At 46.0% G+C, this 16,542-nt stretch overlaps 1 protein-coding gene across 4 annotated transcripts in view; it reads right to left on the bottom strand.

Annotated features, from left to right (window-relative positions):
* Positions 1 to 16,542, bottom strand: part of ACACB (acetyl-CoA carboxylase beta) — a 165,551-nt gene that overhangs the window by 131,438 nt on the left and 17,571 nt on the right. For 3 of the 4 annotated variants that reach the window (XM_077461310.1, XM_077461312.1, XM_077461311.1), the window contains one exon: positions 13,589 to 14,096. In XM_077461310.1, coding sequence (XP_077317436.1) covers positions 13,589 to 14,088 — 500 coding nt within the window. In that variant the 5' untranslated portion in view covers positions 14,089 to 14,096. Of the gene's footprint in view, positions 1 to 4,040; positions 4,146 to 13,588; positions 14,097 to 16,542 lie in introns of those variants that run through there. The other variant, XM_077461314.1, reaches the window with a different exon arrangement.

The raw sequence follows: 16,542 nt of genomic DNA, 5'->3' as shown, positions 1-16,542 counted from the left end.
TTATGCCTTTTCCCTTACAGGTGTAAAAAAAAAAAAAAAAAAAAAAAAAAAAAAGTCTACTTTTTACTTCTGCTTTAAAGTGATACCAATTAATAAAATAAAAAGGATGTTCTACTTGGCTGCTCTGTGCAAGGTCATTTCACACAGCGGTGCCTTATCTCCTTTTTTTTATTCCCCCGTGGGTACTGTCTGCTCCTCTTTGCTGCGGTTGCCCCCTCAGCAAGCTGTGTGTTGAGGGGGCACTACCAAGCTGGGTTGTGTGTATCTACAGAGAGACACAGCGAGGCTTTGCCACGTCCACTACTTCCTCCTCAGAGAAACTGAATGAAAGCAGAACCAGCTTATGGCTCCCACCGCTATCAGTATCAAACATTTATTATATTGCATTAATGAAATAAACTTGTACCGCGCTGTGTTTACCTCTGTATAAGTACTTTTATCCAATGTGCAATAAAGTGCAAGTGCCAATAATAATAAATCTAAATAAAGTGACTGTAAGGCGGCGTACACACGCGGGGACTGTCTGCCGAAACTAAGTTCGTCAAACAGTCCGCTCAAACTTTTGAATGAACGAACACGCCCACACACGGCACTTTTTGAGCGGACAAATACGGCAAACTTTGTTCGTCGTACTAAGTCCGCGCAACTTTTGAAATGAGCGGACTCGCCCACACACGAGGCAACAGTCCGCTCATTTCGAGCGCGTGTCAAGGTAGGCGGGGCCCGCGACGGAGACGTCGCGGGCTCCGCCGCCTGGAATAGACTTAAAGGGGAACCCCAACGCCGAAAAAAATCAGCGTGGGGGTCCCCCCAAAGTCCACAACAGACCCTTGTCCGAGCACGCTACCCGGCCGGCCAGGAAACATGGTGACCCCGCCCCCTTACGATGTCATAGTCCCCATGTGACATCAACCCATGTGACCAACCCATGTGACATATACCATGTGACACCGCCCCATTGTCACTATATAAGTGGCCGCACAGCGCGGCTCTGGCATTCCGGCCGGAGAGAGCGACGTGTCAACATCTCCTGGAGAAGAACAAGAAGAAGAACAAGAACGGAAGGCGGCGGCGACAGCGGCGACAGAAGACCGGGCCACCGCCTGCAAAAGAGCTATAAGAAGGCGCGGTGGCCCGGCAGAAGAACCGAAAAGAGGGGGACAAGACCCCCGAAGTCGGGAGAAGAGGCCGGCGGTGGGGAGGAAGAAAGCCGGACTCCTCCGCTAGCAAAAGAGCTACAAGAAGATAGCGGAGGAGTCCGGCGAGAAGACCCCCGAAGACGGAAGACCCCCGGAGCTGTGCAATAAAATATTTTATCTCGTGTGTTGTGTTTTTTTTTGGGTACTTTTATTTTACAGGTGAATGGGTAGGGGTACATTGTACCCCATACTCATTCACATAGGGTGGGGGGCCGGTATCCGGGGGCCCCCTTATTAAAGGGGGCTCCCGGATTCCGATAAGCCCCCCGCCCGCAGACCCCGACAACCAACGGCCAGGGTTGTCGGGAAGAGGCCCTTGTCCTCATCAACATGGGGACAAGGTGCTTTGGGGTGGGGGGGCCGCGCGGCCCCCCCTTCCCCAAGGCACCCCCCATGTTGAGGGCACGCGGCCTGGTACGGCTCAGGAGGGGGGGCGCGCTCGCTCGCTCGCCCCCCTTTCCTGGCCGGCCGGGTAGCGTGCTCGGACAAGGGTCTGTTGTGGACTTTGGGGGGACCCCCACGCCGATTTTTTTCGGCGTTGGGGTTCCCATTTAAGTCCATTCCAGGCGGCGGAGCCCGCGATGTCTCCGTCGCGGGCCCCGCCTACCTGCACACGCGCTCGAAATGAGCAGACTTCCCTCCGAGCGGGAACAGTTTGCTCATTTCGAAAGTAGCCTACACACGGGCGGACTGTTCGCTCAAACCAAGTTTCAGCGGACAGTTTTTCGGAATTTCCGAAAAACTTTGTTCGTCAAACTGTCCGCTGAAGCCCCACACACGAGCGGACTGTCCGCTGAAACACTGTTCAGCGGACAAAGTTGAGCCAACAGTCCGCCCGTGTGTACGCGGCCTTAGTGTACTATCTATGTTGTCACTATATACACCTCTCTCTATAAAAACCAATATGTTATCAAAAGTGCAAATGCTAAACTGAACAGGTACCTACGCACCCATATATACGGTAAACAATTGAATATAGTGTAAATATTACAAATATTGGTACACATCAAACGATCAGATACATTGTTCTGTGCACTTAAACGCAATACAATATAAGTGCTGATTAAAGATACCTATATAGTGGTATATAAACCATAAATTAATGATTAAATAGAACTAGTGCTGATATTAAAATTTGAATAGTCCATGTAAATATAATATATTATCCAGTGCTCCAAAATATAATCCAAGCATTGCCAGTCATACTTGCCCATTTTATTTATTTATAATATATATATATGTGTGTGTGTGTGTCAGGAGCATCATCCGAATGCCTTCCAGTCACTGGTACATTTAATCTCTGAAAATTGATCCACCGCAGATCACTTTTCAGAGAGCGGTCAGCTTGCTGCCTGTCTGAAAGCTTGTGAAAAGCATTGCGAAGTGAGCCTATTCTATGGTAGCTAAACCAGCACTCAACCAAGTGGATTCAACTCTAGCTGTTGAGGACATACATATGTGCATCCTGTGCATTCATTTTGAGTGGCACCACAATGCACATATACATTAAGTAAAAACATAAAATATAAACATGTGCATTGTGGTGGACTGGAAAAAATTGTGCCGTTGTGTTTTTTAATGGATGGCGGTATTCTGCTCATTCCACGGTAATGGCCTACCCTAACCTAAAGCAGGTTAAAGTGGTTGTAAAACCTTACATATACCCACTGAAGTGACTAACATCAGGTGATACAGATGCATACCTAAGTTGTACATGTTTACCTGCAGCTTTCTCTGCTTTACAGCCATTCAAAGTGCACGGTTTACTCAGCAAGGAAAGAAACAAATGACAATAAGATACTGGCTTTAAGATGTAGTGAAAGCTGAACAATAAAGCAGTTTAAATAGGTTTCACATGATATCATAGGTGAAGACCTGACATTGACTAGAGTAGATGATTTCTCTTCCTGGCTGGATGTACACTGTCATTATTATAAAGGACCTGCAGAGGCAGTTCAGTTAGGCCCCGTTCACGCCAGTGGGCTGATCAGGTCCACCTGTCCGTTTTTTAGGCAGACCCGATCAGATCACCCATTGATCTTTATGCAGCGGCAGATGTCGGCGAACCAAGCAGCGCCCAATCCGATCATGTCCGCTAAAAAAAATACAGATGGGGATACGTTTGCCATCCGTCCGGCAGATCAGATTGGATTACAGTCAAATGGAAATGGACAGGCAGCCCATTTCCATCCGAATGCCCCATAGAGAAGAGCAGGTTGTGGACTCGGACCTGCCACCCGTCTGCTCAGTGGAGATCAGTGGAGATATCCCCTCACCAAATAGGCAAATCACAAATAGTAAAAAAATAAAATGGCAAAAGAAGTATAGAGTTACAATGTACTTGTTTTCCAAAGACTTTTATATGTTGTTATACTTTATCGCTTGTACTCTTTCACTACTGTGTTACTTTAATCTTACTGATCAAATACCACCTATCTGCAGTGCCTGAAATCAAACCCAGGTTATAAATCTAAATTGTAAGCTTTGTCTCCCATAAGGATTTATAGCCAGAATTCCTTTACATACAACAATGTGGGGAATGTATCAAAACTGCAGCAGACAGAATCAGGACTAGTTACGCAACAAATCAGCTTCTATCTTCAGCTTGTTCAGTTAAGCTTTAAAAATGAGAGATAGAAATCGATTGGTTGCCATGCACAGCTGTTCCAGATACTGTGTGCTCCAGTTTTGATAAATTTCCCTCAGTGAATGTGTTATATCTAAAATACCGTACTTTGTAACAATCACATGTGGCTTGAAAAAATAAAATGTCTGTTATAAAGCGGTTGTTATTTCAAACGCTATATTCTAGCCGTGACGCACAAAAAAAGATTAACGTACCCGAGAACAAACACCGGCTCCGTAGCTGATTTCTCCATGTTAATTGAGGTGGCTCATCCAAAGCGATGACGGGAGAACTTCTCTTTCCTTCTGTATTCACCTTTGTCACTTCAGTTATCATTGTTCTCTTAACCACCATAAGTTCATATGTACTGATAACAAGTTAAAGGTGCAGCACCTTTCTGACCTATGCACTTTTACTTTTTTTACACAGAGAAAAATCATAAAAGGTAATACTGAGATTTATTTTTCAAAGAAATAAAAAAATGCTTGCCACCAATTAAGCCACACTGCTATATTTGCAATATATTATATGTTTTCTGTTAGACCTCATGTGCACTGCTGCTGGTAAACGGACGTCTTATCAGCACATGTACGATCAGTGGTTTATAGTCGTTTCCAGGCATTTGAGGTTAGAAGCATTTTTTGGAAAGCAAAAAAAATGCGGAGGACGGATGTTTAGAGGCATTTGAAAAGCCAAATGCCTGTAATAGTTTGTAAATGTGGTAACTAATGTTTAGTCGCATTTTGTTTATAGATGGTTTTTAACTGCTTACAGCCGCCAGCCGTCAAATGACGGCCAGGCGACACGGCTCTTGTTCTGGGCAGGCGTCATATGACGTCCGTCCATTTAAACAGGGCATGTGTGTGTGATCGTGTGCGCGCAGCCCTGTACTTTCGGTGATGGCATGTCACAGTGAGAACCGTTCGCCACCATTGGGCATGGCAGCAATGGTGGGCACAGTGAGGCTGCAATTGTGGGTACAGTGAGGCTGCATTCATGGGCACAGTGAGACTGCATTTGATGGGCACAGTGAGGCTGCATTTGATGGGCACTGGTGAGGCTGCATTGAGCTCTTGTATCATGTCTGCAGTCTCTGACCATCTCCGGTATTATGTCTGCAGTCTCTGACCATCTCCTGTATCATGTCTGCAGTCTCTGAGGGAGTCCAAAGAGGAGTCAGGGTGGGGGTCTTGGGAGAAGTCAGACTTGTGTGGACTGTGAAGAGGAGACTATAGGATAAAACCAGAGCCAACCAAGCTGGAGCCGACTGACTGAGCCCTGCACAGTGCACCTGAGAGGTCGTCAGTGACGGCACCACCAGGCCAGTCTGAAGGGGGGTCACTGATGTAAGGGGGGAGTGAATACGATAATGGCACTGATATAAAGGGTTTCCCCCTTATATCAGTGACCCACCCCCCACATAGGGTGGAGGGCCGGGATCCCCTTACCTTAGTGTATTCTTTCTGCAGAAGGTGGACCCCCCCCACGTTCTGAGTTCCTTGGGTCCCCCTTGATGATTGACCACTTTTAACTGGAATTTGCTTATATCCCTAAGTGATTTCATATCTGTCTTATCTATATATAATACACTCTTCAAATGTGCTTTAAAATGCATGGTTTTCCTTTTCATGAACAAGAAAATAATGACGTTATGCTACTGTTGCGCTGGTATAATAATGCTGTGGGGCTGGTATGAAATTTTTTCCAGGGCTGGATTTTATTCCCAGTCCGGCCCTGCCTATATAAGTCATTGCGCACCTCGCACACGGCATTACAATGGGAGAGAGCGTTGTGTCAACATTGAAGAAGAAGACGGAAAAGACTGGGCCAATGCTAGCAAAAGAGCAGAAGATAGTGGAGGAGCCCGGGAGAAGAACCAGAGACCGGGAGAAGAGGCCGGAGAGAGCGGAGGAGTCGGGAGAGACCCCCGAAGTCAGAAGAGAGCCCCAGAGCTGCCTAATAAATTACTTTAAAAACCTGTCTACTGTGTTTTTTTTATACTTTTTTCCCCCAGGTGAATGGGTAGGGGTACGATGTACCCCATACTCATTCACATAGGGTGGAGGGCTGGGATCTGGGGACCCCCTTTTTAAAGGGGGCTCCCGGATTCCGATAAGCCCCCCCCACCCACAGACCCCGACAAACAACGGAGGGTCCCTTGTCCTCATCAACATGGAGACAAGGTGCTTTGGTGTGGGGGGGCCACAGGGCACCTCCCCTTCCCCCAAGCACCCACCCCCCATGTTAAGGACATGCAGCCTGGTATGGTTCAGGAGGGGGGGGCACTCGCTCGTTCCCACCCCCTTTTCTGATGGCCAGGCTGCGTGCTCGGATAAGGGTCTGGTATGGATTTTGGGGGGACCCCCACGCCGTTTTTTCGGCATAGGGGGATCCCCTTAAAATTCATACCAGACCTAAGGGCCTGGTATGCTCTTGGAGGGGAATCCATGCTGGTTTTTTATTTAAGATTTGGCGTGGAGTTTCCCCTCATGATTCATACCAAACACAGTGCCTGGTATTGGCGGGGATCTAAGTCGGATCCCCGCACCAGTATGAACCTGGCCTCAATGTCAGCAATGCTTGTCGCATGCAAGGTGGCAATCTCACCGATAAAAGCCCCCCCCCCCGGTTCTTCGACTTCGGGCTGAAGCCCCTGGTCTGTTTGCCACCTAGCAACGCCCCTGGTCCTCACCCAAGCCGATTCTTCAATCGGCTTTGGGTCCAGACGCTGGCAGGTAAGGGAAACTAGCAGTGAAGCCTTGCGACCTGTGATGTGTCCCAGAAGGCCTGCTGAATGTCCACTCAGATTACTGCAGTGATCTGACCAGAAGTTGGAGCGTGTACCTATCAGAACCTTGGAACCCCCCCTCCCCCCAAAAAAGAGATAAATGCGGCAGTGGATAGTGAAGGGAGGGGGGTGGGGTGGATGCAAACAAGCAGACCTTTTGGGTGAAGTTCCGCTTTAAGCAAATTAATGCCAGCAATAGGTTAATCTCAAGCTACAGCAGCCTTTCACAACTAGGCTTCCTTCAGAGGTTACTTGGCTTTTCTTGAGCAAGGAGCTATTTCTGTCTCTCATATAAGTTCTTCCTGAGTCCCAGTGGCGGCTGGGGCTCAAAGTCTTTGGGAGGTGCAAAATTCTGAAAAATACTAAAAAAACCAATCAAATGGCGCCACTGTGCCCGTTAAATGCAGCCACTGTACCCCGCCACTCGCTCTCTGATTGTCCGGCACTTACCTCATCTTGGTGAGGGATCAGTCGGGCGAGCTATGGGATGAGCAGCAGGTGATGGCAGCAGTTCATCTTTTTTGAAGCCTATTAGAGCCCATGGATCTAATCAGGTGCTTAAAAAAAAAACACCAGTGCCGCAAAAATTCAGGCACCCGGAATCCCAAAAGGGGCCAGACGTCTTAAGAGGGGGTGGCAGTGGCAATAGATAGATTCATGTTATGCATAAATCTATCCATACTACACAGAGGGGGGTGGCATGACAGAGGGGGAGGTGCCGAGGGCCCATAATGGACGCACTGCGACCAATCATCTTTTTATTTATCTACTGTATCTGTAAATAGGAATTTTTCCCACTGTCCTTGAATTTGAGGAGCATTCTTCCTATTGACCATCATGCTAATTTATTGCCAGTTGTAGATACAGTAATTATTAACAGGGGTTCCCTGAGACCAGACCGTTATTTCAAGGGTTCCACCATGCTAAAAAGTTTGAGAAAGGCTGAGCTACACAGTAGATAAAAAACATGGGTGTAGTCGTTTTTTTCTTTTTTGCTCTTTTCCAAATTGTCAGTAAATAAATCGCATGATTAGCCAGTTGGTATTGTTCAGTCTTGCCATAAACAAGGTGATCTTGCTGCCAAGCATTACACATTAGGCAACACAAAAAAACCTGAAATGCTCTTTTTAACTTTCAAGGTCACCTTGATAATTGAATTAACAGAAACGCAGACAGAATATATTATGTTGTTCCATAGTCCGCACTAAGAAAATCTATCATTTGGCATAGGTATATGTTTTTTTTTGCTTTTGTTGTATGTATTTAGAATTCAAGATCTAAAATATTAGTTAGTAGCATATGAAAAAGTCTTTCGAGATACACAGATATGGATACGGAACACTGTGAGACCATCAATGCACTGCGAGATCCCAGTGCATTGACGGCTGCTGATTGGCCAAAGCATGCACCTGACCTGCATGTTTGGCCAATCACAGCACACTCTGCTGTGAGAGCCATGATTGGCCAAAGGCAGGGTACCTTTAACCAATCATGGCTCAGGGGGCTAAGTCCATGCCCCACACTATGTAAGGCTGCTTACATAGTGGCCATACATAGTGAAATGAATGAGAGCAGAAAAAATTTACGGCTGTAATGTATTGCCGGATCCTTGCAATATACATACAAACCATTGAAAAAAAAGTCATGAGTCCGTCCCAATCCCCCCTGCCCCCCGATCCATTACCAGGCCTTTTGGGTCTGGTATGGATATTAAGTGGAACCCTGCGCCAAATTTTAAAAAAATGGCATGCGGCTCCCCCCCCAAGATCCATACCAGACCCTTATACGAGCACGCAAGGCAGGAAAAGTGGGGAGACAAGAGAGTGCCCCCCTTCCTAAACCGTACCAGGCCACATGCCCTCAACATGGAGAGGGTGCTTTAGGGTCCCCACCAAAACAACTTGTCCCCATACCAGCCATTGACCTCACCGCACGTTCCTGAGTTCAACATGGCACCTCATGGGAAAGAACTCTCTGAGGATCTGAAAAAAGAATTGTTGCACTACATAAAGATGGCCTAGGCCAGTGATGGCGAACCTTGGCACCCCAGATGTTTTGGAACTACATTTCCCATGATGCTCAACTACACTGCAGAGTGCATGAGCATCATGGGAAATGTAGTTCCAAAACATCTGGGGTGCCAAGGTTCGCCATCACTGGCCTAGGCTATAAGAAGATTGCCAAGACCCTGAAACTGAGCTGCAGAACAGTGGCCAAGACCGTACAGAGGTTTAACAGGACAGGTTCCACTCAGAACAGACCTCTCTATGGTCAACCAAAGAAGTTGAGTCCATATCCAAGAGGGTTAAGGCAGTACTAGAAAATAATGGTGGCCAAACAAAATAATGACACTTTGGGCCCAATTTGGAAATTTTCACTTATGGGGGTACTCACTTTTGTTGTCAGTGGTTTAGACATTAATGGCTGTGTGTTTGAGTTATTTTGAGGGGATGGCAAATTTACACTGTTATACAAGCTGTACAGGAAGTTCCCGAATTACGAACACAATAGGGACTGTAGGTTTGTTCGTAAGTCGAAGTTGTTAGTAAGTCGCAACACTGCATTTGTAAGTGTAACTTCGGGTCAGAACACTGCATTTGTAATTGACACAGCCGATCTGCTCCTTCTCCCCCCACCCCCCACACCGCTGCTGCTCTCGTCTTGTGTGTGTACCACAGGAAGTGTGAGCACATTAGCATCACACTTCCCACTGTACACACACAGGAGGAGAATGGCGGGGGGGTTGTGGGAAGCAGCAGATCACCCATTCCGTACGAGAGAGGAAAGGGGAGAGAGAACTACCAGGTATTCTGTCGAGAAATGAAGGCACTAATGGGCACTGATGGGCAGCATTAATGGGCAATGATGGGCAGAATTAATGGGCACTGATGGGCAGCATTAATGGACACTGATATGAAGCCCTAATGAGCACTGATGGGCAGCATTAATGAGCACTGATAGGAGGCCCTAATGAGCACTGATAGGAGGCCCTAATGAGCACTGATAGGAGGCCCTAATGAGCACTGATAGGAGGCCCTAATGAGCACTGATAGGAGGCCCTAATGAGCACTGATGGGCAGCATTAATGAGCACTGATAGGAGGCATTAATGGGCAGCATTAATGGGCACTGATAGGAGGCCCTAATGAGCACTGATGGGCAGCATTAATGAGCACTGATAGGAGGCACTAATGGGCACTGATGGGCAGCATTAATGGGCACTGATGGACAGCATTAATGGGCACTGATAGGATGCATTGATGGGCAGCACTAATGAGCACTGCTAGGAGGCACTAATAGGCAGCATTTATGGGCACTGATAGGAGGCACTGATGGGCAGCATTAATGAGCACTGATGGACAGCATTAATGGGCACTGATAGGATGCATTGATGGGCAGCACTAATGAGCACTGCTAGGAGGCACTAATAGGCAGCATTTATGGGCACTGATAGGAGGCACTGATGGGCAGCATTAATGAGCACTGATGGACAGCATTAATGGGCACTGATAGGAGGCACAAATGGGCAATGATGGGCAGCACTGATAGGAGGCACTACTAGGCAGCATTAATGAGCACTGATAGGAGGCCATATTGGGCATTGATAGGCAGCATTAATGGGCACTACATGCTGCACCGATTGACTGCACTGATGGGCATTGAGCACTGATTGGTGGCATTGATGAGCAATGATTGGCGGGATTGAGCACTGATAGGCGGCACTCATAGGCTGCACTGATGGGCAGCACTCATAGGCTGCACTGATGGGCACTGATAGGCGGCATTGAGCACTGATAGGCTGCACTGATAGGAGACACTAATGGGCACTGATTGGTGGGATTGATGAGCACTGATAGGTGGCACTGATATGCTGCACTGATGGGCATTGAGCACTGATGGGCAGCATTGATGGCCACTGATAGGCTGCAATGATGAGCACTGATATGCGGCACTGAACACTGATAGACTGCATTGAAGGGGCACTAATAGGTGGCACTGATGGGCGTTGAGCACTCTCATCTTGTGTGTGTGTACCACAGGAAGTGTGCGCGTGTTAGCTTCCCACTGTACACACACAGGAGGAGAATGGTGGGGGGGGGAGCAGATCACCCATCCCGTACGAGAGAGGAAAGGGGTGAGAGAACTACCAAGTGTTCTATCGAGAAATGGAGGCACTAATGGGCACTGAAAGGGGGCACTAATGGGCACTGAAAGGAGGCACTAATGGGCACTGATGGGCAGCATTAATGGGCACTGATGGGCAGCATTAATGGGCACTGATGGGAGGCCCTAATGAGCACTGGTGGGCAGCATTAATGAGCACTGATAGGAGGCACTGATGGGCAGCACGTATGGGCAGCATTAATGGGCACTGATAGGAGGCACAAATGGGCAGTGATGGGCAGCACTAATGAGCACTGATAGGAGGCCCTATTGGGGATTGATAGGCAGCATTAATGGGCACTACATGCTGCACCGATAGACTGCACTGATGGGCATTGAGCACTGATAGGCAGCATTGATGGCCACTGATAATCTGCACTGACGAGGAGGCACTGATAGGTGGCATTGATAAGCAATGATTGGTGGCACTGATAGGTGGGATTAGGCACTGATAGGCGGCACTCATAGACTGCACTGATGGGCACTGATAGGCAGCACTCATAGGCTGCACTGATGGGCACTAATGAGCACTGATAGGCAGCATTGAGCACTGATAGGCTGCACTGATAGGAGGCACTAATGGGTACTGATAGGTGGGATTGATAAGCACTGATAGGTGCCACTAATAAGCTGCACTGCTGGGGATTGAGCACTGATGGGCAGCATTGATGGCCACTGATAGGCTGCAATGATGAGCACTGATATGCAGCACTGATAGGCACTGAGCACTGATAGACTGCATTGAAGGGGCACTAATAGGTGGCACTGATGGGCATTGAGCACTGATAGGCTGCACTGATGAGTAGACACTAATGATAACTGATAGGCGGCATTGATGAGCAATGATTGGTGGCACTGATGGGCATCATTAATGGGCAGAACTCTGGGGAAATGCACTGGTGGGCCCGGATATGCGGCATTGATGAGCACTGATAGGCAGCACTCATAGACTGCACTGGTGGGCACTGATAGGTGGCATTGATGAGCACTGATAGGGAGCATTAATGAGCACTGATAGGCTGCACTGATGGGCAGCATTGATGAGCATTGATATGCTGCGCTGATGAGGAGGCATTTAGCACTGATAAGCAGCATCGATGGCCACTGATAGGAGGCACTGATAGGTAGCATTGATGGGCACTAATAGGCAGCTTTGATGGGCACTGATATGCTGCACTGATGGGCACTGATAGGCTGCATTGATGGACACTGACAGGCGGCACTCATGGCCATTGTGTATTGATAGGCTGCACTGATGAAGAGGCACTGATGTGCTGCATTGATGGGCATTGATGGGCACTGATAGGCTACATTGATGGGCACTGACAGGCGGCACTGATGGGCATTGAGCATTGATAGGCTGCACTGATGAAGAGGCACTGATAGGCAGCACTGATGGGCATTGAGCACTGATAGGCAGCACTGATAAGCTGCACTGGTAGGCGGCATTGATGAACAATGATAGGCAGCATTGAAGAGCAACATTGAAAGAACAATTACACGCCTTAAATCTAACTGGCCTCCTGCTGCTGCAATGTTCAGCTACCATCTCTCTTTCTAATAAGACCTCTGGAGTGCATTCTATTCTTGAGAAAAAATAAATAATAATGAAACAATAATATGAAACCTGGAGACGCCACTGCTGTCAATCAGTAAAAATATTTGCTTATAGCTGTGAAAAGATAGGTCCATTTGCCAAAAACAAAAAATCACAAAAAAAAACGATCGAATTTGAGGGTCATGGGTCAGCCACCAGGGGTCACAAGAAGCCCCAAGTTTGGGGGGTAGGTAGCTGAGGACCTACCCCACCACTGGGGCTCCTATCATCTATTGTTCTCTCTCTCTCTCTCTCTCTCTCTCTCTCTCTTTCTCTCTCTCATCCTCCCTCTCTTTATTTAATTTAATTTGTTGTAACAAAAAAAGTTTGCATTTTTATTTATTTATTTTTATAAAAAGCCCCAACAAAATCCTCAGCACCAGGCCCATGATGTCCTTAATCCAGCCCTCATAAGTAACCAAACGAGCCACGTATACAGCTCATCCATCCATGGAGTCTGTTCAATAGACTAATAGCTCAAAATTATGCTGACTGTTTCCTATATATCCACATTGCCTCATAGCTTTAAATCTGCATGTCCATTCCACATGTATAAATGAGATATAGAGGTGACACAAACTTCTGCTTAAAGTATTTTTCACTTGACTACCTCTGAATGACACCCATGCCGAGCGGTTGACCTCCAGGGTTTACAATGCATCAAGTTGGCCGCTCAGCATGGGCAGTGTCTATTTCAGTGATTTCCAACTTCCAGGGGAATCGGCCAGGTATTAACTTGAAGTAAAATTATATATACACAGAGGACACATATTTGCATGTCATTCAGAGCAGCGCCACACCCATTAAATACCCCTCTTTGTTTATTTCATTGGACCCTACCTAGGTAGGTGTTTTTCATCATAAATAGGATTTACCTTCAGCGAAGAACAAAAAACTTTTGAAAATTCAAAGGTATGTACATAGTTACATTGGTCCAAGTGTGTCCAATGTTACTCTGTATAACCTACAGATTCCTAGAATTATTCTATAAGGTCCCATTTACACTATGACACGCAATGCACTATATGCATAGGGTGGCTCATACATTTTAGTGGGCTGCCCTATGTGCGAAAAATGTGGAAGAATAGGTTGTGCCCCTTTTTGAGCACATATGTCTGCTATGATTGGGGTGCCATTAACATTGGCCCAAAATGGCCCATATTCAGAGACAAATCAAAAGCAGTCAAGGAACAAGTGAATAAAATACATGCTCACCTGATTTTTATCAATGGCTCAGTTTCTGGTAGGGATGACAGGGATGGAGTCTGAGAACTGCTGCTAGTAAGACTGCTCTTCCTGACAATTTTGAAGGAGCCAGAAGCAAACTCATCATCAGAAGAGTTGTCTTCTGAAGACCCTAGAATAAAGCGTGATAAGAGAGGTTTCTTCATCTTTGTGTCTCTGGGTTTAGAAAGACTTCCTTTAGAAGGCCCAAATTTTAATTGTTTTGGCTCAAGTTCTGTAGAGGAATGAGTTACGTCCCCATGATGTGCCTGAGCTGAAGAACTGATTCCTGCTCCTCCAAGACACTCTTCTGTTGTGGAAGGACCAGCAACCTCTTCTTGTTGTAAATCTTCAGAGTGATCACTGTTTGGCTCCATGGTGTTTCCACCAGTACACAAGGAAGGCTTGTATCCTTTGCAAGTAACACGGCCACTAGCTTTCCAAAATAACCATAACAAAACCATAAAGGAAGACAAAACCCACACCACCATTCAGACACCTAGAAGAAAAACAAATGTATAGTATGTTATGAACAACGATGAAGTGTTACAAGTCTACACAGCAGATAATGTAATAACAGGGCCCTAGAGATAGTTGTTCTCTCTTAAACATATACAGTAGTTATTTTGTAATGTTTCTTTTTAGATTTATACAATTTTAAAGAAACCCTATCGCCAAATTAAAGGTATCCCTAAAAGTTGTGCCTACAAAGTGGAAAGTGTATACGTAACTCATCTGCTGCCCATGTCATCAAATGACGCTCCTTTAAAAAGGAATCACTGTTTCTTCTAAAACTGAGCCTTCTGGGAGTGTGGGTCTAGTGCCCCTAATTATTTATGATAGCTGCTACATAACTACAGAACAGTTTTGGGAGGAACCAGTGAGAGCTGTGGGGGAAAATGGTAAACATTCCTGGAAATGTTGTTTTCAGAAGAAACGTCAGGCTGTGATTCCTTTTCAATGGAGCAGTGTTCAGCAGCAAGAGAGGTATGTACTGTATATACCAGTGGTCTCCAAACTGTGGCCCTTTGCTTGCCTTTATCTGGTCCTTTGGGTACTATTTCTCCCACTGATACAAGGCACTATTCCCACTACTCCCACTGACATTAACAATGGGGCATTTTGCCTCCCACTGACACCAAAATGCCCACTGACATGGGGGAATATTCTTCTCAAATATACCAATGGTGGGAGATTGGCTACATCTACTGACATTGGGGCATTTTCTACTTCTGCTGGGCAAAGTCCAAACTCCTTAAAAGTCTTAGGCCCCTTTCACACGGGACGGATCAGTAATGATCCGCCCCGTGATGATCCGCTTGCTCAGTGGGGATCGCTCCATTGTCCCACTGAGCCGGCGGATGACAGTGCGGTCCTGGCACACTGTGCAGGGACCGCCCTGTCAGCTCTCCTCTACGGGGGATCGGATGAGCACGGACCGTCTGTCCGTGTTCATCCGATCCGCGCTGCAGACTGATAGAAAAATAGGATTTTCCTCCGTCTGCAGAATCGGACAATTGCGGAGGCGGACGATATCGGGTGTCTGCGGATGTTCATGCTATCCCATAGGAATGCATGTATGTCCGTATTTCATCCGCAAACGGATGGATGAAATACGAACATAATGTCCGCATGTGTGAAAGGGGCCTAGGACAGTAAACTGGCCCTTTGTTTAGACAGACTGGAGACCCCTGGTATATACAGTTGTAAAGGCCATCATACAATCCAGTTATTGTTCTACAGCTTTGAAAAGAAAAAACAAAACAGGATAAAAAAAAAATGAAGGTGCACTTATGTCCATATTAATAAGGCCTGGTGCCTGGCTACACAAATGTAATTTAATATTTGGGTTAGCAATATAGGCAATTTAATCATGAACTGAATCAATCAATAATTTTTTCCATAACTTATCGTATCTAGAGATGGGTTACAGAGTGACATCAGACACAATTTCTGAGAATATTCCAATAGTCCATGGCAAGCATAACAATTAAAGGGTATAATGATAACAAGTAAATAGCAGCTATATAAATTATGAGGAGTAGGACATGTAAAACAGTTCATGCTTAAAGAGGATGAAGAGTAATGTAGCACATGATTCTTTAACCTACTTCATACATGCTGGGTGACAAGGCACAAAGGAAGACCAACAAAGTACATTTGGGGACTCAATTGGATCTCAAGACTTGGCATCTAGCTAAGTAAAAAGTTTGGACTTTGTCATATATTCATTTTAAAAGTAGTTCGTGATTAAAGGTTATTGATTGAAATAGAACTGGATGGACTTGTGTCTTTTTTCAACCTAACTATGTAACTATGTAACTTTAAAGGCTTGTTTGGCTGAAATGAGTTTCTGCTAGATTGTGCAGTTGCAGATTATGAAGTTGTCCCCTCTGGTTTCTGCAACAACTAAAAAAAAAAAAAAAAAAAACAGATGCAAAAAAGTATGTAGATGTGTAAACTGAATCGAACTGATATAAACTGAACTTAATAGAATTGAAGTGAAAATTGAAGTAAATGGATGTAAATTGATCTTAAAACTGATGAAAACGTGACTGAACAGATGATGCCTATGTGGAAGGGGCCTAAATTGAGAGTCTTGAAGTCCTGGTAAAAAGGCTGGAGTACTTATGACTGGATTCATTTCAGAGTGCTGGAAGTGTATTCATGTGATACTGCGAGTTTTGGAAACATTTGAGAGGGTGTTGCCCAGGAGTGGATGGCACTTAGATAAGGACATCTGATATCCAAGGCAAGGTTGCAGGGGGTATTTCTGTCAATTCCTGTTCTACATCTATCCAGCCTTTGAAGGATTTATGTTTACATCCTGAGATCAGGGAAATCTAGGCGGTGGCTAAACTTACTAAGCTCACTTAAAAAAGATGCTGAATAGTTTGGTCTTCATTTCCACCTAAAAAGAATAGCCAGTTGAGCAATGAAGAGTA

This window comes from Lithobates pipiens, unplaced genomic scaffold, assembly GCF_037356315.1.
Source record: "Lithobates pipiens isolate NorthernLeopardFrog02 unplaced genomic scaffold, aLitPip1_a1.2 Scaffold_3, whole genome shotgun sequence".
NCBI classification, from domain to species: Eukaryota; Metazoa; Chordata; class Amphibia; order Anura; family Ranidae; genus Lithobates; species Lithobates pipiens.
The sequence above is the reverse complement of the archived record's forward strand: the minus strand, read 5'-3'. Positions and strand labels throughout refer to the sequence as shown.